The sequence below is a fragment of the Saccostrea cucullata genome, unplaced genomic scaffold (genome assembly GCF_032062105.1).
Source record: "Saccostrea cucullata isolate Sc308-1 unplaced genomic scaffold, CSIRO_AGI_Scuc_v1 ctg75, whole genome shotgun sequence".
NCBI lineage: Eukaryota > Metazoa > Mollusca > Bivalvia > Ostreida > Ostreidae > Saccostrea > Saccostrea cuccullata.
The window spans coordinates 69,491-97,423 of NW_026940114.1; the positions used below are offsets into that span (position 1 = coordinate 69,491).

At 33.7% G+C, this 27,933-nt stretch overlaps 1 protein-coding gene across 1 annotated transcript; it reads left to right on the top strand.

Moving 5' to 3' along the window:
* Nucleotides 1–32: 32 nt before the first annotated feature.
* Nucleotides 33–26,298, top strand: LOC134254814 (5'-3' exoribonuclease 2-like). The gene is made up of 33 exons (XM_062737341.1): nucleotides 33–198; nucleotides 2,470–2,597; nucleotides 3,403–3,514; nucleotides 3,796–3,857; nucleotides 4,001–4,112; nucleotides 4,386–4,548; nucleotides 4,737–4,787; nucleotides 5,734–5,751; nucleotides 5,902–5,991; nucleotides 6,141–6,190; nucleotides 6,430–6,555; nucleotides 6,984–7,063; nucleotides 7,189–7,246; nucleotides 7,367–7,424; nucleotides 8,569–8,618; nucleotides 8,723–8,770; nucleotides 8,919–9,095; nucleotides 9,420–9,517; nucleotides 9,704–9,788; nucleotides 9,886–9,936; nucleotides 10,076–10,183; nucleotides 10,424–10,513; nucleotides 10,707–10,779; nucleotides 11,103–11,186; nucleotides 11,306–11,406; nucleotides 12,527–12,606; nucleotides 12,848–12,904; nucleotides 13,064–13,132; nucleotides 14,340–14,474; nucleotides 14,659–14,738; nucleotides 23,602–23,692; nucleotides 25,400–25,610; nucleotides 26,068–26,298. Exons 1-33 carry the CDS (start codon nucleotides 124–126, stop codon nucleotides 26,086–26,088), a joined length of 2,892 nt encoding a protein of 963 aa, XP_062593325.1. The 5' UTR covers nucleotides 33–123; the 3' UTR covers nucleotides 26,089–26,298.
* The last annotated feature ends 1,635 nt before the right edge of the window (nucleotides 26,299–27,933 follow it).

A 27,933-nucleotide genomic window follows, 5' to 3' on the forward strand; every position in this document is an offset into this window, starting at 1 on the left:
AAATGAACTAACCAATCAGATTCCTTTTCATTTATTACAAAGGAAGTGTGAAGACAAATTCGGGCTGTGAAATTAAAACATTGATTGCTGTATTGTATACATCCTGAGACTGAGACGCCGATCATGGGTGTACCAGCATTTTTCCGCTGGCTTAGTCGCAAAAATCCGTCAATTCTCGTACACTGCATAGAAGAAAAGGTACGTTTTAGAAATAATAATAACCTATTACCTATGTGATTTTTCATATGCCCAAGAGAGGGACTGTGAAACTATACTTTAGCTGTTTAGCAGTTCAGAAAAGCCTGCTTTATCTATTTGGGACGCTTGATTTTATTTTTTGCTATGATATACAAGTATATATGCCAATCATAAACGATATCATTTTAACGAACTATCTAGAATGTTCTAATGCTATATTACTTTTATGATTCAAACTCTATTTCTAGCAAAAAATATTATGAACAGGTGGTTTGAACCACTCACACTTGTAACCCTTCAGTTTGGTAGATTGATCCCCAAGAAGTTCAGGAACTTCTAAGGGATTAATCTCCTAAACAATGGGCATAGAAAAAACTTGTTAACCAAAAGTTATTCAATTACAAGTACTTGATGCAGATTTATGATAATTAATTTTTTTATTGCCAAAAAAAAATCAATATTTTTGCACTAAAAATTCATATCCCATATTGGATATTATATCCCAAATTGGGTATTAATCAGGGCTCTCGCACCACTTTTTGGGACTGGGGCCGGGGCCGTTCAAATTGGGAAAATTATCGTCATTTTGGGAAAAGTTGGATAACACAAATTCATTAAAAAAAAAAATCCTCAAATTTTGCTTTTCTAGCATTTTATCATCAATGCTAACTCTGGTTTGAATAAACAGTTAAACAGCACAAACATGGGTATGTAGGCTATTTATGAAAGTACATTAGCTTTGTCATTACTATCTTTGAGTGTTGATATAGCGGTTATATGTCTTACTGCGTGACAGTCGCTAGTCACATAGTCCCGAATTTCCTCGATCACATGGGCAATGAAGTGCTTACCAATACAGCGCGAGACAACATGCCGAAGCGCGGGTATGTTTCTAGGTGCAGCTTACTAATGTTTAAATGAAATGTCTATTTTTGAAACCAAAATGCTGGTTTTTGTCGAAACTACATAACAAGATACTCTGCACTGTATACATTTTTGTAAAAACAATAACCTGGTTCCCCGAACCAGTTTACGAATGCATTTGGCGTGAACTAATAAAATAGTAGTACAGTTTCACTTTCATTTGCAAATGTGTTTTGTTTTTTTTTTTGTTTTTTGTTTTTTTGCGATTAGGTTTGATGGACTTTTATTTGTTAATTAATATTTTACTCTGGATGGAAATTGGGAAATTTACACCTTTCTTTTGGGAAAAAAGGTACCTTTTTTGCATTAAAAATTCATACGGCCCCAATTTTAGAGAATCGAGAGCCCTGATCAAATCCCATCTGGGTGAGTGGTCCCAAGTCAACCTGTTGAAACACCTTGAGAAATCTGTATGTTTTACCAGTGTGCGAAATTAACGCCTGACCGATAGTCCGAATCTATCTCAAGTTGACTCGGACTAAGCCGATCGGAATTTAAAAAGACCGAGTTGTCTATATCAATTTCGGCCATGGGTAATTTGAGATTGAACAGAGACATATTATACACTTGTACGTCTCTGGATTGAATAAAAAATCAAACATGTAGTTAAAGATAAAACGACTCTGAGACATAATTTAATATTCTGTGTTAAAATTATTGTTAATCTCAACATTCAGAACATTGTGTATCTTTCAACAAATGAACAATGATCATGTATTACTTTTATCCAATGCTCGCTTCCTGTTGCACATCTCTCATAGCAATTCCTGACCGCTGGTTACTGGATGGAAGCGTGACATTAAACACAAAGTGGATTTAAAAAAGGAAAGCAACAAAGATAATTACAGAGTTAATGTCCTTCACAAAAATAAACTTGTCTGCAGAATGAAGTTAATTCATATACAATGAATCTGAATTTTAACACGGCACATATTTTCGTGAATAGCATGAAGTACGGGCGCTGATTTTACACTTTATTTTCACAAGGTAACAATGAGTCTGTAACAGATACATGTACTTCATCAACAAAATAAATACAAACAAATATACATACATGTATATATGAATAAAAACAAGTGCACAAATAAATATGAAAACAAGTGCATTTTTTTTCGTGTTTACTTTTTTTGTGGACAGTCCCATTTCTCTAAGGTCTATCCCACTTTAAAATGAGATAGGCCTGTGGGCTACCTCATTCTCCTGGTTAGTTTCGCACACTGTTTTACTTTAGAATAAGATTATTTATGAACATTTACCAGTATCAGTAAGGTTTTAGGCCATACGTAAAATATTTATAACTTATTGATAAATGGATATTTTTTGATTTTGTGTGTTTGTATTGATCAGCCTCGGGAAGTAAACGGTGTGAAGATCCCTGTAGACACCAGTCAGCCTAACCCTAATGACTACGAGTTTGATAACCTGTACCTGGACATGAATGGAATTATCCACCCTTGTTGTCACCCGGAGGACAAGTCAGTGTTAACCAAGAATTAAAAAAAATTGTATAGATTTTACTGTGACTTTTTAGAGTAATTTCCTTCGAACATGTTGCTTTTCACAAGTTGGATAGAGTTCAATTCTTGTGAGATATTTGTTCACAATAATGCAGCATTAACAAATGTAGCTACATTTTATGACACTCTCAACTCATATTTAATTGTTGGCAACTTAATCAGGGTATCATTTTTATTTTTTTACTAATGCTCCCTTTATTTGCACTTCTTTGTACCATGAAAATCCTCTGTTCCAAGATCCTGCATTAAAATTTGTCTATTGTTATGTCACTGCCTCCAACCTCAGGCAACCTGTACATTTAATGTGTCTTCATTTGCTTGTTTTTGCACTTTGATTTTACACAGTACCTGTAAATACAAGAAATTCATTCAGTAGTTTGTAAATTTAATATAAATTCTTGCATAATTTTTGGTAACATTACTTATACATGTACATGTACTATTCTCTTTGAAGAATAATGCATGTGCTGGCCCATCTGATTTTAATTTTATCAGCCACTCTGTTGTTCTGATTTAATGTTAAATTTATTTATATATATATATTCATTTTTGTTTACTCAATATCTACTTGCCATACTCAAGATACAGAATAAATGTAAGAGGTGTCACAAATTGAACCCTTGGTGACCTGAAGGGGAATTACTGATGTACTCTCAGCCATTGTGTTCCAAATTGTATTGAACTTTATAAGTTGTTCATGTATGATTGATATTTAAAAATTGACTTCACACCATAATAATCTGATCATTTGTATATTATTTAGGCCTGCTCCTAAGAACGAAGATGAGATGATGATTTTAATCTTTGAGTACATAGACAGAATATTCACCATTGTGCGACCAAGAAAGTTACTTTACATGGCCATTGATGGGGTGGTATGTACAATGGAAGATCTCAAATATTACACATGTGATACTCTAACAAAAATTAATCACACTTTAGAAATAAATTAAATGTGCTGTATTACACTAGCTGTTAAAATTAAGGCTATGAAAGAAGTTTAAGGTGGAAATAAGCAGTATATAGTGCTCCATTTACCCTGTAAACTAGGTCTAGAATAATAATCTCTGACTTACTGACTGAATTTGATTTCGTTATAAAAATCTGATTAAAGGAAATGAGCATGAGAGATAATTAAGATATTTTTTTTCTATAGGCACCAAGAGCCAAAATGAATCAACAAAGATCCAGAAGATTTCGGGCATCTAAAGAATCAAAGTAGGAAATTAAAAAGATAAACGCAAACAAATGAAAAAAAATATACATAATCTTAAAGCACATTCAAGTCTGTGAGATGATTTTATTTGGAAGCTAGTTGAAGGGTAAGGACAGATCATTTCATTGTGTACTTATTTTTACAGAGAGAAGATTGAAGAGATGGCCCGATTGAGGGATGAACTTAGCAGTAAAGGTTATAACCTTCCACCAGAGAAAGAAAAGGGAGAGCACTTTGACAGTAACTGTATCACGCCCGTAAGATCATGAAACTAATTTATACAGTAAAATATACAACTGTTATCCTCCAGGATCAGTCCAAAGATCCAATTGTTTGACTTGTTTATAATGTCATAAATGTTTTATTATGATAATAATGCTTTTCAATGAATGATCTTCATGCTCTGTAATAACAAAAAAAAAATCCATTATCAATTTGTCTAAACTAAGATTACCCTAATACCATGCATTAACTTTGGGGTCATCCATAATTCTGACTGATTTTTGTACAAATCCTGTTTTTTGTTTCAGGGTACTCCTTTCATGTTTAGACTGGCTGACTGTCTGCGGTATTATATACATGAGAGATTGAATAATGACCCTGGCTGGCAAAATATCAAGGTCATTCTCTCTGATGCCAATGTTCCAGGGGAGGGGGAGCACAAAATCATGGATTATATCAGGAAACAAAGAGGTCAGACATAATGAACATTCATAGCAAATGCTTAACTTCTACTTTCAGTGTCATTATTAATATACATATACATGTATCACATGTGCATAAAAAAGCAGACTTAGTAAATTGTATTAAAGAAAATCTTGTTGTGACTTTTAATCACCAGTACATGTTCTAAAGGTAAAACATTTGTGTATTTATTACAGCTCAACCAGATCATGACCCCAACACAAAGCATTGTCTCTGTGGAGCTGATGGTGAGTTATTTCCCCTTCTTTATATTGTTTATTAAATTTAAAATGAAAAATTTAGTTGACAGATTACAGTCTTCGCGAAAAAGAAAAATCGCCACAGGACATTCGGACAGACAGTTTAAACAATTTCACAGGACCAAACGAATCTTCACCGGTCCAAAACTTTTTCATATAATGATCACCACGATGTTTTTTCATGGCATATGAATCAGTAAACATGCATTAAGCTTTAATTTTTTTTTTCCTGTAACATTCCCCAAAAAAATAAGAGTCGTTAGGTCAGGAATTCTTTTTTTTTTTTATTTTTTTTTATTTTTTTGCTTAAGCTTATGTATGGCCAAACATCCCTGGACTGAATACCAGGTGTCATATTTCCAGTGGACACCCGACATGGCATCCAAAATGGCTACCTAGCAGCAGAAAACAAACTTCACAAAGTTGTAGGGGGAAATTGTTGTTAGAATAATGATTACTCTTTATATTTAAGGTAATTTGTAAAGTAGATTGACATATTTTATGTCTCAAGTTAGTAAAAGTTACAAGTTAATTTTTTTATTTAAATAAATGGAATCGGCTGATTGATTGTCAGAAAAAATCCACTCGTGGATAATTTGAATGGGTAACAAACATTTTTTTTTTTTTAGTAGGTTTTAAAATCACAATCAACAAATACTATAGGTTTTTAAAAGTGTCTTTTGGTTTAAGATTAAGCGTCTACATGACGAAATCGAAATAAAAAATTTAAAATCCAACCAAAACGAACCTCGGACAAACGGACCGAATTTACTAGATAATGCATCGGACCAATAAGATTTTCACCTGTTTTGTCCGACGGACCGGTGCTTTTGGGATAGACTGAGATTATTTTAATATCACTTTATCACATGCTTTTATGTCTTTTGGATCATTTATTTTATAGTTTAGTAATGTTCTGGTTACTCTATTTCAGCTGATTTGATTATGTTGGGTAAGTATCAATTAATTTATAAAAATGATACATTATTTTGTTAAAACAAACCAACCAACCAAGAAACAAAAAAAAAAACAACAACAACAACACAAAATCAAATACTGTAAGTTCAAACATATTCCATATGTAAACTTTTAATTACTACAGGACTTGCTACACATGAACCTCATTTTACCATCATCAGAGAAGAGTTCAAGCCAAATCAACCAAAACCATGTGACCTGTGTGGACAGCTAGGTGAGATATTACAAATCTACTGATATGGCTGTGATACACTTCTCATGGGAAGTCATGATATGTTTCAGCTTTGTATGCTTAGCAGCACTGAATTTTTTTAAGTAAATAAAATGAATTAACCTGTCATCTTTCTATTGCGCTATTTTAAGGTCATGAGATGAAGGAGTGTCTTGGTTTACCTAAAGAGATGTGTGGAGAGGTATGTAGATTTAGGTTAGACACAACTGAATGTTTAAAATGAATGCTCTTTTAATTAAAGATCAGAGATGTACCTAATCAAGCCCCATCTCACATAGTTCTTATAAATGAGAGAACTTAAAGTAAGTTAAGATAATACATTTATGTATTTATTGTCTGTAAATGGAGTAATGAATATTATCTTCAAAATAGAGCAATATCTGGAGACCTTGAAAGTTTTGGGATCTTTTCTTTTTTCAGAATGATGAGTTGCCTAAAATAATGGGAGCGGAGCAGGAGTTTATATTTATCAGGTTAAATATTTTGCGAGAATATTTAGAAAGAGAGCTTTTAATGGACAACCTACCTTTCAAATATGACTTTGAGGTAATTTACTAACTTTCATTTTCTTGCATTGTGTTTGCAACTATAAATACAGTGCATTTCTATTTTTTAAAAAGGGCAATAATTTGATACACTTTTCTGAGCATTTTTGTAGTAATTTGTCATTATTTAAATTTAAAACACAGTGAGATTATTGGCCAGTATTTTTTTTTAAAATATGGTATGCATATCAAATGTACTTTAATAGCAGATATTTCATATAATACTTGTCATGGATTCGTTTAGAAAAAAAAAGTATTTTTCACATTCATAGAATTTATGCCCACTGTAGTTTTTGACATAGTGAACTGCATGTGTCCTAAGTTACAGTGTAACTCCTGAAGTGGTAAAGTGAAGTAATAGTTTTGCTTTGTGATGTATGAGCAATCCATTGTATGAGCAATCCATGTTTGCCTTTTGTGTTCCTACAGAGAGCAATAGATGACTGGGTCTTCATGTGTTTCTTTGTGGGGAACGATTTCCTGCCTCATTTACCGTCCCTGGAAATTAGGTAAGGATCCACAAGTCAGAAAGAATTAATAAAGAGATAAACTTAATTGATTGATTTTTTAAACATTGGTTTAATAAAATCTGAAGAGTAAATAATTAAAAAGTACATCTTCTTAAAATTTTCAGGGAAGGAGCCATAGACAGACTAGTCAAATTATACAAAAGCTGTGTCAGGAGAACAGGGGTAAGCTTAAAACTCGAAACATTTTTGAATTATTTTCAAATCCAAATACTGGGGGTACATGTACATTTACTGATTAGCGAGTGTTATACTTTGCGCTTCATTTATTTATTTCACTTTTAGGGATATCTAACAAACAGTGGTGTGGTGAATCTAGAACGAGTCCAAGTTGTTATGTCAGGTAAGTTTAATAGCTTTTTCTGTTAAAAGGTTTACAGCATTTTTTAGCTCTACTGGTCAGAGACCAGAAGAGCTTATGCGATAAAGGTTTACTGCATTTTTTCTGTTTCAAAATGCTACTCCTCCTACAGTTTTGGTCTGATTTCAATATAACTTGGCACACAAGTATATAAGATATATGTATATCGGTTTTTGATTTCGATGAACAGTGTTGCCGTGGTTACTAAAAATAGAAATTTTTGTCAAATTCTTTCAAAATGCTACTCCTCCTACAGTTTTAATATTTCAATATAACTTGGCACACAAGTAGAATACACTAAGATACATAATTCTGTGTATCGGTTTTTGATTTCGATGAACGGTGTTGACGTGGTTACAAAAAATAGAAATTTCTGTCAAATTCTTTCAAAATGTGTTTTGGTTGATTTCAGTATCTTGGCACACATGTAGTACACTAAGATACATAATTCTGTATATCGGATTTTGATTTCAATGAATGACGTTTGGTTTAAAAATAGAAATTTCTGTGAAATTCTTTCAAAATGCTACTCCTCCTACAGTTTTGGTCTGATTTCAGTATAACTTTGCACACAAGTAGACTGCACTAAGATACATAATTCTGTATATCGGTTTTTGATTTTGATGAACGGTGTTGCTGTTGTTACTAAAAATAGAAATTTCTGTGAAATGCTTTCAAAATGCTACACCTACTACAGTTTTGGTCTGATTTCAATATATCTTGGCACACAAGTAGACTACACTAAGGTACATAATTCTGTATGTCATTTTTTCACTTCAATGAATGGTGTTGCCATGGTTACTAAAAATAGAAATTTCTGTTAAATACTCTCAAAATGCTACTCCAAATACAGTTTTAGCTAATTATAATATAATGTGGCATGCAAGTAGACTACACTAAGAACATAAAGAGACTTAATCAAATTGCTGTTGAAAAGTTTCAATTTCCAACTGCCTAAGTACTTTTCTCTTCCTTTGCTATAAGTACAAACCAGTAGAGCTTCAGTCTCGACAGAGACTTCTGGTTAGTTTAGAACATCATTGTATATATATGTAAGTTTGTATGACTGGAATAATACAATATGGTGATTTGCTTTATTAACGTGACTGCAATGTTTGTTTTACAGATCTTGGAACAGTGGAAGATGAAATTTTTAAGCGCAGAAGGGAAACAGAGGTAAAGGCAGTATGACTTTATCATCAATAATCTACTTTAGATGTGCAGGAATACTTTAAATTTGTAGAGGATGGCATAATGATAGTCTTGTTTTATTTTTCCAGTTGGAGTTTAGGAGAAGGGACAAACAGAAAAAAGAAAGAGAAAAGAGAGTAAGTTTCAATTCTTCTTTACTTAAATAAAAGATAATGTAATTTTTTTTTTTGATTAAAAAGTGATTGTCAACATTCCTTTGAAAAGAAAATACTATTTGCCACAAGATCTGTCTGTAATGTTGCTGACTCTGTATGCTGTATTTAGTTTTCACAGGGTCCCCGATGGACTCCAGGGGGTCAGTTTGCCCCTCAGCCCCTGGGTCACTCCCACAGTGCCCCCTCGGCGATCAGTAACCCAAGACAGGAAGTGGCTAGAGGTCGAGTGGAGAGCATGAGAAACTCTGCAAACAAAAACGCAGCAGCAGAACTTAAAGCTATGATGGTAATATCAGATTATAGATGTAATTAATATATCAGAACTAATAATTAGTCAGCACTAAGGATTGTAATTCTAAAAGATGGTTACATCTCTAAATTGACTTCAATGTGCATAGATTATTAAACGTAAATCTATCAAGATTGCAACATAATTAATTGCTAAACATATGAACATGTGTACACACACTTTCTGTTTACAAAGAGAAAGAAGAATTTCATGAGTGAAAAATCTGGCACTGCATGATACATGTATTGTTACTCCTCTTCTGTAAAATCATTTATTGATGATTAAAATTCTTATTGTAAAGAACCTTTCTTTTATTGTTAGACAAAAGATGATCAACGTGGTGAGAAAAGAAAGGCAGAGAACCAGTCTAAACCAGAGGGTGAAGAGGAAGAAGATGAGGAACCAGCAGATGAAGTCAGGTGATCAGTCGTTAGCCAATCATCTATTCCTATTCTGATAACAAACGCCAATCAATGACTCTCATGATTTATATGAATAGGAATAAGAAAAGGAAAAACTGAATAAAATAATAAAATTAAAACTTAAAAAGAGAGATAGATAGAGTTGAGGCTAATGCCTACTTAAGATGGATTGTTTTGTTACAGGTTGTGGGAGGATGGATGGAAAGACAGATACTACAATTCTAAGTTTGGAGTGGACGGTTCAGATATAGAATTCAGACACACAGTGGTAAAAATTAATTTATCAACTTGTTCTCAGATTATTTAAGCAGTTTGAAAAAAGAGAGAATTTACTTTGACATTTTGTGTTGGTTTTTCTTCCTCAGGCAAACCACTATGTCCGAGGCCTGTGTTGGGTTCTGAGGTACTATTACCAGGTAAGTCAGTAAACATTCAAACAAATGTACAAAATGGACAGCATTTATCTCAGCACAGACAGTACAAAACAGTATTCTCTTACCTTATTGGATGTAATTATTTCTGAGAAGGTTTGACAGATAAGTTTTTTCTTTATAGGGCTGTGCCTCCTGGAAGTGGTACTTTCCTTACCATTACGCTCCCTTTGCCTCAGATTTTGTAAATGTAGGACAGCTGTCTAACTCCTTTGAGAAGCATACAGTTCCGGTAAGTGACAATGTTAATGCCATATGGTTATTTGAGTGTATATTTGTTATGTTGTTGTCCATCCTTGTCACCCTCTCTCATCTCATTGTCCATCTATTAGACTTTGCAATTAATCATAATTCTACTGATTCTCAATTTTGCTATAAACTTAGTTTCAAAGAAACATTTGGAGATATTTTTATCAATCTTTTCTTTATTTTGGTGCTCTTTTTTTTATCTTTGTCCATTATTTGTTGACAGTTCAGACCACTAGAACAGCTGATGGGTGTATTTCCAGCTGCCAGTAAGAAGCATCTCCCCATCACATGGCAGAGACTCATGTGTGATCCGGTAAGTCTGCGCCTCTAACCTACATGTATCAGGAACTACTGTAATTTTTAAGATTTATTTAGACAGAGTTTGTATTTTTTATGGCCATTCAGATAGATGTGTGATGTACACGTGATGTGTTTTAAAAGGACGCTTGATTTTCATTTCAGGAATGATTAAATTTTTTTATTGCTTTGTTTTTTTCCATTTTTAGGAATCTCCTATTATAGATTTTTATCCTACTGATTTTAAGATTGATCTCAATGGAAAGAAATATGCTTGGCAAGGTAAAGCTTTATTTACTAACTTTCACTGTGAAGCATAACACATTACTGTATTTTATTACAGAGAAAATTTATGTACTATTAGCTTGTTTAAAGTTGTTTTATCCACAGTAGTACATAACTTAGTAAACATACTGCAAATAAAAAAAATGTGTTCCGTCCAACTTTTTATAGTTATGCCCTTTTGATACTTTTCTTTTGCATAGCAATCCCAATTCAGATTTATTACTGAAAATAAAATAATCCGTGATTTACCACAATAAGATAAATGCTGAAAAATTTCCAAGTAGTGAAGCTTTATATTAAAAGTTTTATTATGTTTGTAGGGGTAGCACTGCTGCCGTTTGTGGATGAGAAGAGGTTATTATCTGCGCTGGAGACAGTGTATCCAGACCTAACAGAGGAGGAACGTGAGTCCTACATATTATCAACAGTAAAATATGTACCAAGTACATGATTTAAAACCCAAGAACTAGTGCATAAATCTGCAAAGTGTAAATGAAAGTTAAAAATTGATTGTACATTACAGAGGACAGAAATACCTGGGGCAGTGATCGACTGTTTGTGGGCATTAGACATCCATCTTATTCATTTCTAGAAGGTCTTTATGAGGGAGAAAAAGTAACTGAGGTATGTAAATCCTATTACACGGTAATATGTTTTACAGTGTGACCGTTGGGGCGAGCGCAGTTATACCATCAAAAATACACTAGAAACATTGATCAGCAACTTCAAACATCAAGTCGCACAAGACTAGCTGTGATGTCACATGACCTAACAGAGCTCATCGGAGCTTACTGAGACAGCCGAGCGTCTGGATGATACTAGAGACCTAGTGCAGTTTTTGACACAAGACATTGTAGAGTATTTTCTTGTTGCTTTTAAGATTTCTACAAATCGAAAGACTTATTATACCCCCGCAAGCGAAGTTTGGGGGGTATATAGGAATCACCTTGTCCGTCTGTCTGTCTAGCTGTCCGTCTGTCCGTCCGTCTGTGCAAACATGTCCGGTCCATATCTTTCTTACGGAGGGACATTAGAATCTACTACTCCACACAAAGATTGCCCATGACCTAAGGGTGTGTCATGAACTTGATCCAAGGTCATTTGGGGAACTTCAAGGTCACTGGAAGAAAAATTTCATAATCGGTTGGTAGGTTCTCATTTCACACAAAGATTGCCCATGACCCAAGGGTGTGTCATGACCTTGACCCAAGGTCATTTGGGAAAGGTCAAGGTCACTGGAAGAAATATTTTGTAATTCATGTGTGATACATATCTTTATTATGGAAAAACTTACTTCTGAAAAACCCAGCGGGGGGTATTTTGTCCCGTTTGGACAGTTCTAGTTTTTTATGTTATTTATTAACCATTATCACATGGAATCCTCATCCTGGTAGCAACTAGCAAAGGAATTCTGGGAAGGTTTCACACAAAAATTTGGCTGACATATGTACAGATTTCATTCTGAATTACCTCTGTTCTTACACGTCAGTGTATTGAGCTTGCTGCCCTCGCTATTATTATGATTTATTTCAAATATTAGGGATGAATCCATCCTCACTTACTTTATAGGAGGTACATGTACTATCATCCATATAATGAAAATCGAGCAATTTTTTAAAGTGTTGTTATTGTAGATTTATGCTTTTTATAATGTTTGAGAGTTCTACATGAATTGTACAATTTTGTCTGTGTAATATGTTAGAGATAACTCTCAATATATATTGATAAATTTTCTTTTTCATAGGGAATACCAATAGATCCCAAGAATGCAGAAGGGATGGGTGGCCTTGTGTGGTCTGATAAAAGAGCCACACTAACAGGAGGGTAGGCATCTGTAGGGGAAAGATACTGCAGTCAGCTATAGAGTGTTAAATTTAAGTTTGAAAAAAATTACTTGAATAAATGATTTGCTGGAGGTTTTGAATGATATGAAATTCTTCATTAGACATGAATTAAATGTAACAGGATAACCAATTGCCATAAAAAGTAATGTGATTCGTATGAGTAAAGTATGACATATTTTAACAGAAACCATTATTATATACAGTATATGTATTTTTTTCAGAACAGTTGAGTCCCCTTTGAAGGAGCTTGAACCCATCACTGACAATCGAGCTCTCAGGTATGCCATATAATAAACTCACACTCTCACAGAATGACATGTATATATGTGTATTACAGGAGTTTTTCCATGTTTGACAGTCTGAAATTTACAGTAAATTTAGAATTCATGGTGATGTTTTATGATTTTATACATGTATTTGTATTGTCTTTTTGACAGTGTTCACTATAAAGACCCTGTGTATGATGTGGATTTCTTGTTTGAGGCTGTGGTTCTTAAGGGTGCTGTGTAAGTATCACTGATTTCATCAAGGTCATTACATTTTATACTCAATTCATTATATTAAGAAAATTTCATTTACCTCAAATGAAGCTGAAAATTGCAAATTAACAAAGTGCACTTTAATTTACATTATTATTATTAAGATTTTCAGGTTTTGAATGAAACTTTTTTGATAACTGAATCAGTTATATACAATGTGCATGTATTTATTATTAAGAAAGAAAGGCACAGTAATTTGAAGCTAGAGCTAGGCTTGCTGTATGAATACATGCACTTTTTACATGTGAAGGTTTAAAGAGAAACAACTGACTCCCAGTCCAGCTCCCAAGCTAGATTTATTCCCTATATATCAACATATGAGGAACTGGCTGTGAATATATTAAAAGATTTAGAGATATTTTTAGATACTGAACAAGAAGTTCAGGTTTTATTATTGATAGAATTATGTCCAAGATATGGCTTTTTATTTCTATGAACATACACCTTTGTTTCATATATTGAATGGTTTTGAGTTGAATATTTCAGGTTTTTGTTTAATACTAATATTTCGTATTTTTAGATTAGATGTAACACTGGTTATGATTTGTTATGATATTGAAGATAAATTTATTTTCTGTTTGATTATTCTTTAAACTTATGAGTATTTGATTTAAATATGAATTAATGGTGCAAAAGGATAAAAAAAAGGATGTTGGCTTTTTCCACGAATTTTTTTGTGGCAATGAGTCATATACTTCCTAAAATAAACACAAGGTTTCTTAAGGCACTATATCAAAGAGAGATATAGTTCTTTGTTTTCCTTAGTTACAGAATGTAAATGCTTTATATACCACTTTCTGAAAACAAAATGAAAATACAATTTTATCATGAAAAAAAAGAACAGAATTGTAAAGATATTTTTAAAAAAAAAATTGCCATTCCATTTTTTTTAATATTGTTTAATTAGTGGAAAATGTTAGTCAAACTCAAGCCAGAATTTTAAAAATTCAGTTTTATTTCAGTTCTACAAGTAAAAAAAGTCAATATAATAGAAATGAATGAAATTAATAGAATGGATCTATTCTCAGATTTAAACAGAAATACAATGCATGTAAAAACTAGAAATACATTTGTAAATTAATTAAAAGTATAGTAAAAAAAATACATTATCTGAATAGACAAACCCACATCATTAAGGATAATGAATAAGTTCTACCATATGTTTAAAATGCAGAATGCCAGACCGAGTTCTTAAACCTGAGGACTTTAATCAGAGAAATCCGGGTCGTGGGTGGAGGCCTCAGATTGGTATGTCACGGAACAGTATGTACCGCGGGAAGGACATGGCCCCCGCCAACCGCATGATCAGGTACAGGCACTTACTTAGTACTGGGGGGTATTAAAAATCATCCAAAAATGAGGGACAAGAAAATCTATATTCCATTATTTTTTTTTCTTGAAAGCAAATTACTAATGATTATTTATGAACACTTTCTCAATAAAATTTCTCATAAAGTGAGTAGTCTAAAAATCAATGATGACCTGTTTTACAGACATGGTGTGGGGAATCAGTACGGGGCTCGGATACCACCACCAAGGAACTTTGGACAACAGGGAGGAGGATACCAGCAAAGTGAGTACCAGTTTTAACATGAAATAACATAGAATAGAAATAGGCTGTAGAATTACAAAATAAATGTAAAGGGACTTGAAAACATGCATATTTTTGATTTTTAAAAAATTATTATTCAAATACTTTCTTATGCATTTTATTCAAAGGAAATCTTTAATAATGTATCTATATGCTGTAAAAGAAAAGTGCTGCTCTATCAATTTATCACATAATCAAATTTGATAGATCATTATTGCTTCTTCCCATCTGAGTTATTCTCAGGGAATATAAGATTCATCAGTTTTCAGGTGGAGAATTGCAAGGTGCAAGATAACATAATTTTGTACACATGTGTAAGTCACTCAATAATTATAAAAAGACCTGTCAGACTTTTTATATTGAATCCATATACATGGAAGACTGAGGGGGGGATTAATGATGAGTTATTGCTCTTTGAAAATAATAAGTGATTGGATTTACCTCACAGAAAGAGTTACTTTTCCTTACTTAGCACCAATCTTGCTGAATCAAATGATGTACATATACAGTATCTTAAATGATGAATCACTTGCTTTCCTGGCTGTGGAGGCCTCTTTGGTATTTGTTCACCTCCCCTTTCAAGGGATAGAATATTAGGAATCCACAGTGATGCTCATTGTTACATGCCTTAAAGTTATTTCCATTCACTGTTTTGGTGAACATTAAAAATGTTGATAAATGCCATGAAATTTACTGAGAAACAGAGAGACAGTGTAACTCGAACCTTTTAAAGTCACAGCTTTATATGTATATGTATGTATATAATACTTTTCTATAGTTTAAAAGAAATACCATCGAATCACCTTTCTTCTCCGTGAAGTTTTGTCCACTTCCAGAATTACTGAGAAAAGAATTATGAAGAATGTGTTTTTTTGACAATGATTTACCAAGCAATGTTTGAAAACTGTATTTTTTCTTAAGGTATGTCACTCGTAAGATTTTGAGAAAAGTTAAGACAGAACCTCTTACTTCAAAAATATTTATTAACTTTCAATTTTTATAACATAATATATTTAAATGAAACAATAAAAAATGTTCAACATTCAATAAAAAAAAAAACTGCCCAAAAATTCATAAAGAAGCAAGATTTATGAGGGACTGTTTCTTGAGGTGGAAGGATATTTAGCAGAAAATTCTGCAAATCTGCACATTTATTAAATTTAAAATCTTGGAACTTTAGCCTCACATACTTTTACTCAGAGAATATTTTCCATTATATGTTAGGAATATTCAATATAGGTATCAATTTATTAGGTCACCTGAGTCACTCAGGTGACCTATTGCTATCCGTTTTCGTCCGTCGTCGTGCGTCATGTGTAGTGTGTTAACATTTGAACATTTTCAGCTTCTTCTCTGAAACCACTGAACCAATTTCAACCAAATTTGGTATACAGCATCTATGGGTGAAAGGGAACAAAAATTATGAATTTTATGATCCCTCACCCCCCTGGGGCCTGAGGGGTGGGGCCAAAACCACAAAAATTAATGCAATCTTTAAAAATCTTCTTCTTTACTCCTGGACATCAAGCAGGCAAACTGTTGGCATGAATGTAATGAGCATTGAGTCCTCTACCAAAATTGTGAAATTCATGGCCCCGGGGTCAGGGGTTCTGTTGTTAGGGTGGGGCTCTATTGATTATATAGTGAAAATGCATTATTTCTTTGAAAATCTTCTTCTCTGCTCCTGGGTATTAAATAAACTAACTAAGCACAAAGATATGATGAGCAAGAGTGCCTCTTCCAAAATTGTGAATTTTATGGCCCCAGGGTCAGGGGTTCTGTTGTTAGGGCGGGGCTCTATTGATTACACATGTATAGTGAAAATGCATTATTTCTTTGAAAATCTTCTTCTCTGCTCCTGGGTATTGAATAAACTAACTAAGTACATAGATATGATGAGCAAGAGTGCCTCTTCCAAAATTTTGAATTTTATGGCCCCAGGGTCAGGGGTTCTGGTGTTAGGGCGGGGCTCTATTGATCATATAGTGAACATGCATAAATTCTTTGAAAATCTTCTTTTCTGCTCCTGGGTATTAGATACACTAACTAAATACATAGTTATGATGAGCAAGAGTGCCTTTTTCAAAATTGTGAATTTTATGGCCCAAGGGTCAGGGTTCTGTTGTTAGGGCGGGGCTCTATTGATTATATAGAGAAAATGCATTAATTCTTTGAAAATCTTCTTCTCTGCTCCTGGGTATTAAATAAACTAAATAAGTAATAGTGATGATGAGCAAGAGTGCCTCTTCCAAAATTGTGAATTTTATGGCCCCAGGGTCAGGGGTTCTAGTGTTAGGGTGGGGCTCGATTGATCATATAGTGAAAATGCATAAGTTCTTTGAACATCTTCTTCTCTGCTCCTGGGTATTAAATAAACTAACTAAATACATAGTTATGATGAGCAAGAGTGCCTCTTTCAAAATTTTGAATTTTATGGCCCCAGGCTCAGGGGTTCTGTTGTTAGGGCGGGGCTCTATTGATTACAAGTGAAAATACATTAAATCTTTGAAAATCTTCTTCTCTGCTTCTGGGTATTAAATAAACTAACTTAGTATATAGTTATAGTGAGCAAGAGTGCCTCAACCAAATTTGTGAATTTCATGGCCCCTGTATCAGGGGTTTTGCCAATTGGTGTAAGGGGGGGGGGGCTCTTTTGATTATATAGTGAAAAATACATTTATTCTTTTAAAATCTTTTCCTTTGCTCCAGGGTATTATGCCAATGATCCAAGTATATATATTTATGATATAGAAAGTTGCATCTAGCAAAATGGTCAATTTCATGCCCCCCTGGGTCAGGGGTATCGGGGTGGGGGTTGGGGTACATAGATTGAAAATAAATTAATGCTTTGAAATCTGCTTCTTAGTTATTGATCAACAATTTTATGATAAAATTTTCAAAATTTTAAAATATGTGGCCCCAGGGTCAATGGTTCCTTTGGGGTGGGGTGCACAACTGGTTTGAAATGCAAGTCTATTTTCTCTTTGTTACTCTGTTCTACCTCTGGGTATTAAGTAAATTGAGTAAGCATCCTAAGTTTATAATTATGATAAGTAATGGTGTCCCTTTCAAAATTCTGAATTCCATGGCCTCTGGTTTAAAACACGAACCAAATTCAAATGTTGGAAAGTTGTTACATGATACTCAGGTGACCTATAAGGCCCGTGGGCCTCTTGTGTTTTTATAACAAATATTTCACTTTCCCTCAAAAAGCTTTGCCAAAAAATGATGATATATTAAAGAAGTCAAGATTAAATTTACACTGTTTTTGTCCTGAAAATTGCATATTTTGACCAATATTTCAAAATTTATATCACTGACCCCTACTTTTTCTTTCATTATTTAAAACTACTCAATACTTATGACTGATCAGCACTGAAGTCGTAAAAAGTTTGATACAAGAAAATGTTTTATTGCCTATGTTGATTTTTATAAATACCCCAAATATGTTACTTTTTTAGTGCAAAAGGTCAAACAATATTTTATGAACATTAATTTGCAAGATTTGTTCAAAGATAAATATCATGCAAACTATTTAATTTAAAATAAGATTATATTACTTGCCATGGTTAGATCTGATGAAATATGATAAAGGTTAAAGTGATTAACCAAAGAGTTAAATTTCAAGTGCAAAAAGGTCAACTTAATAGCACCGTAGCTCAGTAAGATGCACACTGACCCCCCTATTTTATCTGTGATTTTGAGTCATAATATATCAGTACTTATCCAAAATATACTTCTCAAAAAATCCTTGATATAAAATTTCACGAGTGACATTTTGAACAGAGAAACAAAATTCAACTTACTTTATACATTTATGTATACATGTACATGTATTTAGTTTAAATAGACTAATAACTGGAAGTTGAAATTGATACAAGAAATATGAACCTATTCAATATTAACTTTTGCCTGTGGATTATCAATATTATAGCACATGTCTTTTATAGACGAATTAAATAAAAAACAAAAAAGTATAATACATGTACATGTAAGACCATTTTAAGGGTGAGGGTATCTGATCATACTTGATTTTTTTGCTCTGCCTTGAATTCGAATATGGTCAGGGAATATAGTGTGTGTCATATCTGGCAATAACTCATAACTTGACCATTTATCATGTGGAAAACTCAGTTTTTAAGAATCTATTCAAGATACATGTACATGTACTCTATTTCTTCACACTTCTTTTCCTATGGCCATGATGGTCATATTTCTAGGTTTTTTTTCCTTTGCCTGATGCAGAAATTCAATTTACTAGTAAACACTTAATTTGGGGGAACACTTTTGGCAAAAATTAAATTTGAGCAATTTTGTAGTTCAGCGGAAGAACTAACCTACTTTTTTAGGTCACCTGAGTAAACTCAGGTGACCTATTGCTATCCGTTTTCGTCTGTTGTCGTGTGTTGTGCGTTAACATTTGAACATTTTCAGCTTCTTCTCTGCAACCACTGAACTAATTTCAACCAAATTTGGCACAAAGCATCTATGGGTGAAGGGGAACAAATTTGTGAATTTCATGATCCCTGCCCCCCTGGGGCCTGAGGGGTGGGGTCATTAAAGCACTAAAATCAATGCAATCTTTAAAAATCTTCTTCTTTACTCCTGGCCATCAAGCAGTCAAACTGTTTGCATGATTGTAATCAGCATTGAGTCCTCTACCAAAATTATGAAATTCATGGTCCTGGGGTCAGGGGTTCTAGTGCTAGGGCGGGGCTAAATAAGTATATAGTGCAAATGCATTATTTCTTTGAAAATTTTCTTCTCTGCTCCTGGGTATTAAATAAACCAACTAAGTCATAGTTATGATGAGCAAGAGTGCCTCTACCAAAATTGTGAATTTTATGGCCCCAGGGTCAGGGGTTCTGGTGTTAGGGGCTTAGGGCGGGGCTCTATAGATTATATAATGAAAATACATGAATTCATTGAAAATTATCTTCTCTGCTCCTATGTATTAAATAAACTAAGTGCATAGTTATGATGAGCAAGAGTGCCTCTACCAAAATTGTGAATTTTATGGCCCCAGGGTCAGGGGTTCTGGTGTTAGGGCGGGGCTGAATTGATTATATAGTAAAAATACATGAATTCATTGAAAATTATCTTCTCTGCTCCTATGTATTAAATAAACTAAGTACATAGTTATGATGAGCAAGAATGCTTCTTCCAAAATTGTGAATTTTATGGCCCCAGGGTCAGGGGTTCTGGTGTTGGGGCGGGGCTCTGTTGATTACACAGTGAAAATACATTAAATCTTTGAAAATTTTCTTCTCTGCTCCTGGGTATTATGCAGATGAACTACCTGTATAGTTATGATGAGCAAGGGCCCTAATCTTCCAGAATTGTGAAGTTCAAGTCCCCAGGGTCAGGAGTACCATAGAGGGGGGGGGCTGTACTTATATACTGAAAATGAATGAATTGTTTGAATTCTGCTCCTTGGTATTAATCAAATATTTCTGAAAAGCAAGGATGCATTTTCAAAAATTGTGCAATGTGTGGATCTAGGCCTAAGGGTCAGGGGTTTATGTGTGGTAGGGGCACTACTGATTATTGCTGAATATTACTGATTAGTTGAAATGCATTTTTTGTTCCCTTACCCTGCCTATGGGTATAAAGTAACCAAACTAAGCAAATGCTAAGTGTATAGTTATGATGATCAATGGTGCCTCTTTCAAAATTGTGAATGCCATAGCATCTGGCTTAAAACATGAATCAAATTCAATCACTGGAAAGTTGTTGCATAATGCTCAGGTGACCTATAAGGCCCACGGGCCTCTTGTTTTCTTTACCATATATCCATGTGATTTGACACTCGGTTATTTTTATTACCCCCCAAAAAGCAGATCTAAAGTGCAGAAGAAGAACATAAATTTTATATATGTGGAAAATGGGAATTTAAAAAAGGTTTAATCCAAGCTCCATAATGAAAATAGGGAAGGCATTGACAGAAGTTTGGAAAGTTTGGAGACATTTGTCTCATTTTTTGCTCGAACTCTTATACCTTATCACACTGTGTTGAGATATAACCAAGTTTCAAGTAATCATTGTTTATTTTCTGATTAAACTCTGCATATGTATTTGCAGCTTGCACAGAAAAAAGTTCCTTGTTGTAACAGACTTCCAAACTTGTTCACAACTTCAAAGTTAATGGAATGAGGAAAGTTTAAATACTAGAGTAATTCTGAAGTATTTGTAATCAGATAATTGCTGACTGTTTTACAAGGAGCCTGTTGAGATTGGGAAAATTGTCGTCAAACATTTATTCTGAGAAAAAAACATTTCCTTATTTTTTTTTCCTTCAAAGTCTTTTTCAAGCAGAGAATTGCAGAATTTCACAGCCAAACTTTTGGGATACATAAGATGAGAGTCAAAATAAGAACATAAATGTTGTCTTCATGCAGGGAGATAATAAACACCTAGATCTTTGTTTATTTAATGGGAAATTATCCCCAGGGTGACATAATTTATCTTCTGCTCTGTAAACAGAGTTGTATTTTTAAAAGGACAGAATTGGTTGGAGATTACCAGCGTTTATCTGAACGGAGAAGTGGCTACTAGTGCATTGGCTTTCTGACAGAGTGTTTAGACATCTGATTAAGATAGGCCTTGTTTTCCCTAATTATAGATATCAGTATACTCTTCCCTCTTGAAAAGGCTTTTCAAAAATTTTAAGGAAATTTTTTTTATAACTTGTGTAAAGTCATTCATTTTTTTTTTCATCATTTTTTGACCTGATCTATAAGTCTTTTGACTTTTTAAACCTTCAGAATACTGGTAATACTTAAATCCTTTCCCATGAAAAATTCTTAAGGACCTGATTCTGATACATGTACATAAAAATGTATAGGTTTTCATAATAGCCTCAGATTTTTAAAAATATTTTAATTGTAAGCTTCCTGTGTAAATGAGATGGACTTTTCTCTTTAGCAACAATCTTGGCAAACTGTGAGATGAATCTTTTTACAATCACAGTACTGACTACACGAGATATTTGACACAGGAGTCTAGAAGTCGCTTGGAAGTAGGCAGATTGCGGAGTGTATATTTCTTATTAGAGTCCTGACTGGATGATTACGGATATTGTTCATGTCGTTGGCAAGGTGATAATTGTTGACCCTGCTGTCCTCCTGTGAAGAAATCTCCTGCCCTTAGCGTCATTAAATATGGCGATTTGTCTCTTCTTCATGCAGATTTATTCATCATGACAATTCTCACAGTAATTTTCTAGCCATCTTTACTGGATGTTGTTGTCATCTCACTGTGAAAAGCAGCTCAGAGGTTCTTGCAATCAATTGTACACTCTTTAAGGAATTATTCCATCTCACCAAATTGGATTTTTCTTCAATTTGTCTGCAACAAAAACTCGTCATTTTTGATTACACACAATCTCAGATCTTTAATGGTTTCTTCATTCCGTCAAATTTATTGCCAAGTTAATAAAAAATCTGAGTTTGTCAATCTTGGCCATGGCCTCCTTCACAATAATGATGGCTTGATTCAATAATTCTTAGTAACCTTGCTTGACTTGCTTGTACAGTAAATGTTTCTATTCAAGCTACTGATTATTAAGGGTTTTTTTTCAACACTTTAAGATATTAAAGTTTTTTTCTAATTTAATAATTTTTAAAATTTTTGAAACAATTGAATATGATTTTTTAAAGAATTTTTTTTCTTAATCCATGACCTGTGAATTTTAAGGGATAATTAAAAAAGCACGGGGGAAAAATCACTTTTAAAGTCATGTCTTTTGGTACCGTGAATATTTAAAAATCTTTAATTTATGTAGCATTTTATTTTTATCTTAACATTTTTAAGCCAATCTGTTTCGTACCTAAAACGAATTGGCATGTATGTTATGTTTTTTTCATTTATTTAAAATAGATTTAAATATTGTGTATGTTTATTGTAATACAAGAATGAAATTTTTCACTAACAATTCCCAAATCGATTCTGGTAGTGTGACGTCTTTTGACAGATCAATCGGCCTAGCAGCATTTAATGATATGTTGATACCACCAAATTATAGTCTCAATTTAAACCAAACATCCCCAACATTAAGACAGTCAGACCCAAAGCATCTGCTGTTATTAGAGTCCTCCCGCCCAAATCAAACAAGGCAACATTTTCTCATTCAGCAATTCTACAGATTCTAATTTAAGTCCTGCAGTTTTTCTTTTTTGTATGAAATGTTGATGCTAAATTTACGAAATTATCTTGCATGGGTTACCAAAATCTGTTTAAGCACATGATAAAGCAGGGAGGGGGGACTATATGTGGTGGTTCTACAAATGAGCTCGGCTTTAATGAGGAGATTGCGATGGTGTCAGACCCCCTTACCCCTGGGGCCATCACTGGCACAGTCAGGCATAATTTGATGTTTCATGAATGAGTTGCTAAACTAGATGAGGATAAATTCTTTTTTGCCCAATAGATATCTTTTTTTCCTGTGTTTAATGGAGGGTTTTTTCATTCTTTCTCCAGGTGAAAGGTTTGTTTCACAATTCATTACTTGGTGCCTTTGGGTAGGGACATAATTTTGCATCATTTGTCTCCCTTAATTTTGCTAATTACTGTCATGTTAAGAATTAAATGAATATAAAACCTGATACAAGACAAATAAGACATCTATATGAAGAAAAAAAACATTTGATGATGAAGAAGTGATGTATACAAAAATTTGGTCTTATGTTTTTACAAGATCAGGGGAACATACCAGTATTCAATTTCTATGGCATTTGTTACATACAAATCATCACTACAGTATTTTTTCAAAACTAATTTTTTTTTAATTCATTTCCATATTACTAGTAGATACTGTTAACTATTGCTGTTATTTTATATTTTGAAGGAGGAGGGTATAATGCACCTGGCAGCTATGGCAACAACTCCAGGTTTGGTAACAATTCTGGCTATGGCAACAACTCAGGGTATGGCTACAGGTAAGAATATATTAGGTGAACAATTCATTTTAAAAATTTAGTTCTTAGAACATTGTCCTAAAAATTCCCACAAAACTTGAATGAATGGTGTTATTTCAAATACATGTACTTAGTAACCACAAATTTATAGGACTTCTTTTTTGGTATTTTAATTTTATTTTGTTTAATTCTTTTCCTGAATATTTTTATTAAACAGATGCAGTTTAATTTTTTTTTTTTTACTGGTATTCAATTTACTTTCATTAGAATAAATTTGGATTTTTGACATCCACATTTGAAGCTAGATCAAAAACATTCCTGTATGATTAGAAATTATTTACATTACTATTCTATCTAAAGAAACTTCTAAAACCCTCTTTGAATGACTGCTTGTCACTTCTGTCACTGGAAAGGTAAAAAAGCAAGCTTTCCAGGACCTCATCTGTGTCAATATTACAGCATTTAATTGGCAGACTTCAAAGCATTGACTTCTATAAAGTAGAATTGAAAAGGCAAGGAGGTGTATTTCAAACAGAGCTCAAAGATTAAATCCTGAGTCTATGCACACAAGTAGATATATAATTAAATTAGCGGCAAATTTTGTAGCTAATTTGTTTCATTTTGCATGATTTAAGAATGCTGAGACAGAATTTCTGATTTTTGACATAATTTTACATTATATATATTTGCACTAGTAATAAATATTAATTTTCAGTTGAAAGATATTAAGTATTTTATTAGAAGTTTTAAAAAGCATAGTAAGAAGATGTAACTTATGCATCCAGTAAATATCCTCAGCAATGTAATCTCAATCACCTCAAAGTAAATGAAGGCTAGTAAATGATCTCATTAGGGTTTTGTGTTGATTTCCAAGGAAATTAGAACCATAGATTTATAAAGCAACCCCAAAGAACATGTAGCAATTAAATATGAAGAGGGGTACTTGAGCGCGGCCAGGATCGGCAAAAGCAATGGCAGGAAACACCTGTGTTAAACTCATACACGACTCCCCGCCGATCGAAAAAGAAGCACACAAATACACCACAATTAGCACAGTTCTTCAAATCTGAAAGAGATATCATTGGTAATTATGCCTAGATTTGTGAAAAGTGTCCGGCTCTTTCGACGGTAGGGCTGACACATGCTGACTGTTGACAAAGACACAGATTTTTGGGGAACAAAGTTGAGAAGCATTGTGGAATTATATTGTATGCCTTTTGATGAAGTAGAATATTAAAAGCAGTTTAATTAATTAGTATTTACATATTTTCTACACTTTTGGCTAGTTTTCTATTGACAGAATTTCAAGGCATGATGAGGAGGGTCTGACAAATTGTGAGCACTATGTTAGAGCTTGTGCCATACAAAATCTCTATTTGAACAATTTCCTGTTTGAAATCCTAATTCCTAAGGATTCATTTAATTGATAAAAATACTGTTTAAAGCTTTTTACAATCTTCACATTAAACAGACTTTAAGATCCTAAATTTAATTAAAAATGTAAAAGTTCTTGGAAATTACTAATGGCAAATCAACCATGAAAGCATTTTTTAAAATGATAGCCGGAACATAAGCTTAAAAAATGATTTCATGAAAGTATTGTCTTTTTTTTTCAAGGATGAAAAAAATCATTTTGAATATGATTGGAAAAATTTACCACAAAATTTTCACTTTATACAATAAATTTTTCATCCAATACTGGAGATAAGAAAATCCTTGTCATTGCAGAGATCAGCAAGGTCAGAGAGGTGGGGGAGGAGGGTTTCAGCAAGGAGGAAGAGGGGGGTACCAGCAGTATAATCAGCAGAACCAGCAATATAACCAAGGTTACCAACAGCAACAACAGAGAGGCTATGGAGGAGGTGGTGGTTACCAAGGCAACAATTACAACAACAGAGGAAATTCTGGCTATAACAATAGAGGAGGTTATAATAGAGGGGTAAGAGAAAATTATTCGTAATGTTGAACTATATACATGTATGTTAGTAAATAATAAAGATGTTTAGGACATATTCCTATCAGTGAAATAAAAATAGGGTAGATGTACATGTAATAGTATTTGTGCAAGATGTAAGAAACATCCCAGAGCCAGATTTGTAAGTCCCTTCACAGTGGCATAAAAAAAACTGCAAAGGAGCAATACTGAACAAGATAGGCATAATATTAATTTTAATCTTCAATTATCATTATTATCAAGCATACACGAAAACATTTATAAGTCTGACATTGTTCAATAAAACATCGTTTTCACTGAGTATTTTTTTAATGATTTAAGCAACTTGAAAATTTGGTTTTAATTTTTACTTCCCATAAGTTATGACAAAATATGGCCTATCATTTTTTTTTTTCATTGTAAAGTAACACATTACAATTGAAAACATTGATTTGTATTACAGGGTTATCAGCAGCGGTATTAAATCCAGTGATTCACCTGCTACAGGTGGCTGAGAACAGCTTGGATGAGAGTTTTATTTTCATCAACACAGACTTCATAGACTGCAGACTTTATCATTATATGTGATCATTGAATTTATATATTTTATTGCAAATGAGAATTTGACATGCATTATGACTGTTCATTTCATAGAATCAAATCTTCGTGAAATAAATACATTGATTTTATTGTATTTCGTCGTGGAGTTTTAACTGGTTCCCAGTCTGATTTTTTGGTGGGAATTTTTTTTGTGTGCCGAGGTTAGAAATCACGGTGTACAGATACATGGAATGGCACTGGGATAAACTTCCATGATAAGCTACCGTAATGATAACAGATTGCTCAGTATATTTTTCCCCAGAATGTAGATCCACTGAAGTAGAAACGCAGACAACATCCCTTGATGACGTCATGTACCAGCAGTAGACAGATAAAACTATTTATTCTCTCCCCCCAAAAAAGCAATCGGCACAAATCACAAGGATAAGCTTATGAAGTGCACAACCAGAGCACAGCAAGAATATCCGAGGCTGACTTTTTTTCCTGATAACCATAACTTTATCATGAGGTATATTAAGCTTGCCCACTTCATGATGTCAAGTCGACAGTCATATTTTGTAAACTTGGAAATTTCGGGATTTAAACGTCGAGCTCTGTTTTGACAGCATGTAGGGATGTTTGTGGCATTTTAAACATCCAAGCCTTACCATTTTGACACAATCTGTCATAGCAAGAAACGATTGATTTGGCACGATGAATGAAAAGCAAAACACGCACTTGTCGGGGGCTTATATGCTACACCCCAACTTCCATTTAATCGGCACGAACGACGTGAAAACAAATAATACAGACTTAGTCTTGGGGTCCCCGCAGCCCGCCGACCGCCCCTCCCCACAAACACGAATCCTACATTGGACTGTCTTCAAACTTTGGTCCGCAATGGTTCTGAGCTATATGTAACAATTGTCTGGTTTCATTTCTAGGTAGTCTGAATTTGACCTATATTGCCCTCTTGAAATTATCAGCTCTGTCGCGATGCTTTTTTTTTTATCTATTCATTCTGAAAACCATATTTATGCAACTTACACATTAGTATTATATTTCAGAACCCACCTACTCTCTCTCTCTCTCTCTCTCTCTCTCTCTCTCTCTCTCTCTCTCTCTCTCTCTCTCTCTCTCTCTGTAGATAGGTAATAAAAAGTAGCCACTTGAAACAAACTAGTTAACTATGCAAAGTGTATATTCTATGAGAAAATGCTGTACCCCGTGTTCTTAAAAGTGCATGTATATATTAAACGAGGTGCAATGTACAAAACATGTGTACCCCGTGTACAGACGGATATCGACACCGAGTCCTCAGCCTATAACGAGGACAGTAAGAGCTGAAGTAATGGTCTCTCCAAACTTCGGAAAGTGTGTTAAAACAGGCTCTTGTGGCAGAGAAGAAGGCCGTAAGTGTCAAACACGGGGGTAAGTACCGCGACACAGGTGAAAACGCTTCTCCATTGATACTGCCGTGTTAAGTACAGCAGAAGATGAAGTTGAAAACTATCGTCCCTACCCTTGATGGCCACTAAACACAGTTTAACAAGGGTGCTTTTGAGGCTCTTGAAATATCAAAATTTATCATCACTGATACGCTGGGGGAATTTAGGTCTTGTATATATTTTTTTCATTCAGTAGGTAAATTTCGACAAAATGGTCACTTATTTTGGAAAATTGCATTTGAGGATGATTGCATTTGGTCAAATGAGGTTATTCATAGAGGCTATCTTAAACAGATGCAAAAATTATGACAGATATTAACATCGATTATGTTTATTCCCGT

What these genes read in the sequence shown, in the direction of transcription:
- LOC134254814 (XM_062737341.1), top strand. Translation starts at nt 124, where the DNA reads ATGGGTGTACCAGCATTTTTCCGCTGGCTTAGTCGCAAAAATCCGTCA. An exon ending in AGAGCCACACTAACAGGAGG is followed by an intron (nt 12,607 to 12,847) that starts GTAGGCATCTGT and finishes TATTTTTTTCAG; the next exon opens with AACAGTTGAGTCCCCTTTGA. An exon ending in GTGGTTCTTAAGGGTGCTGT is followed by an intron (nt 13,133 to 14,339) that starts GTAAGTATCACT and finishes TTTAAAATGCAG; the next exon opens with AATGCCAGACCGAGTTCTTA.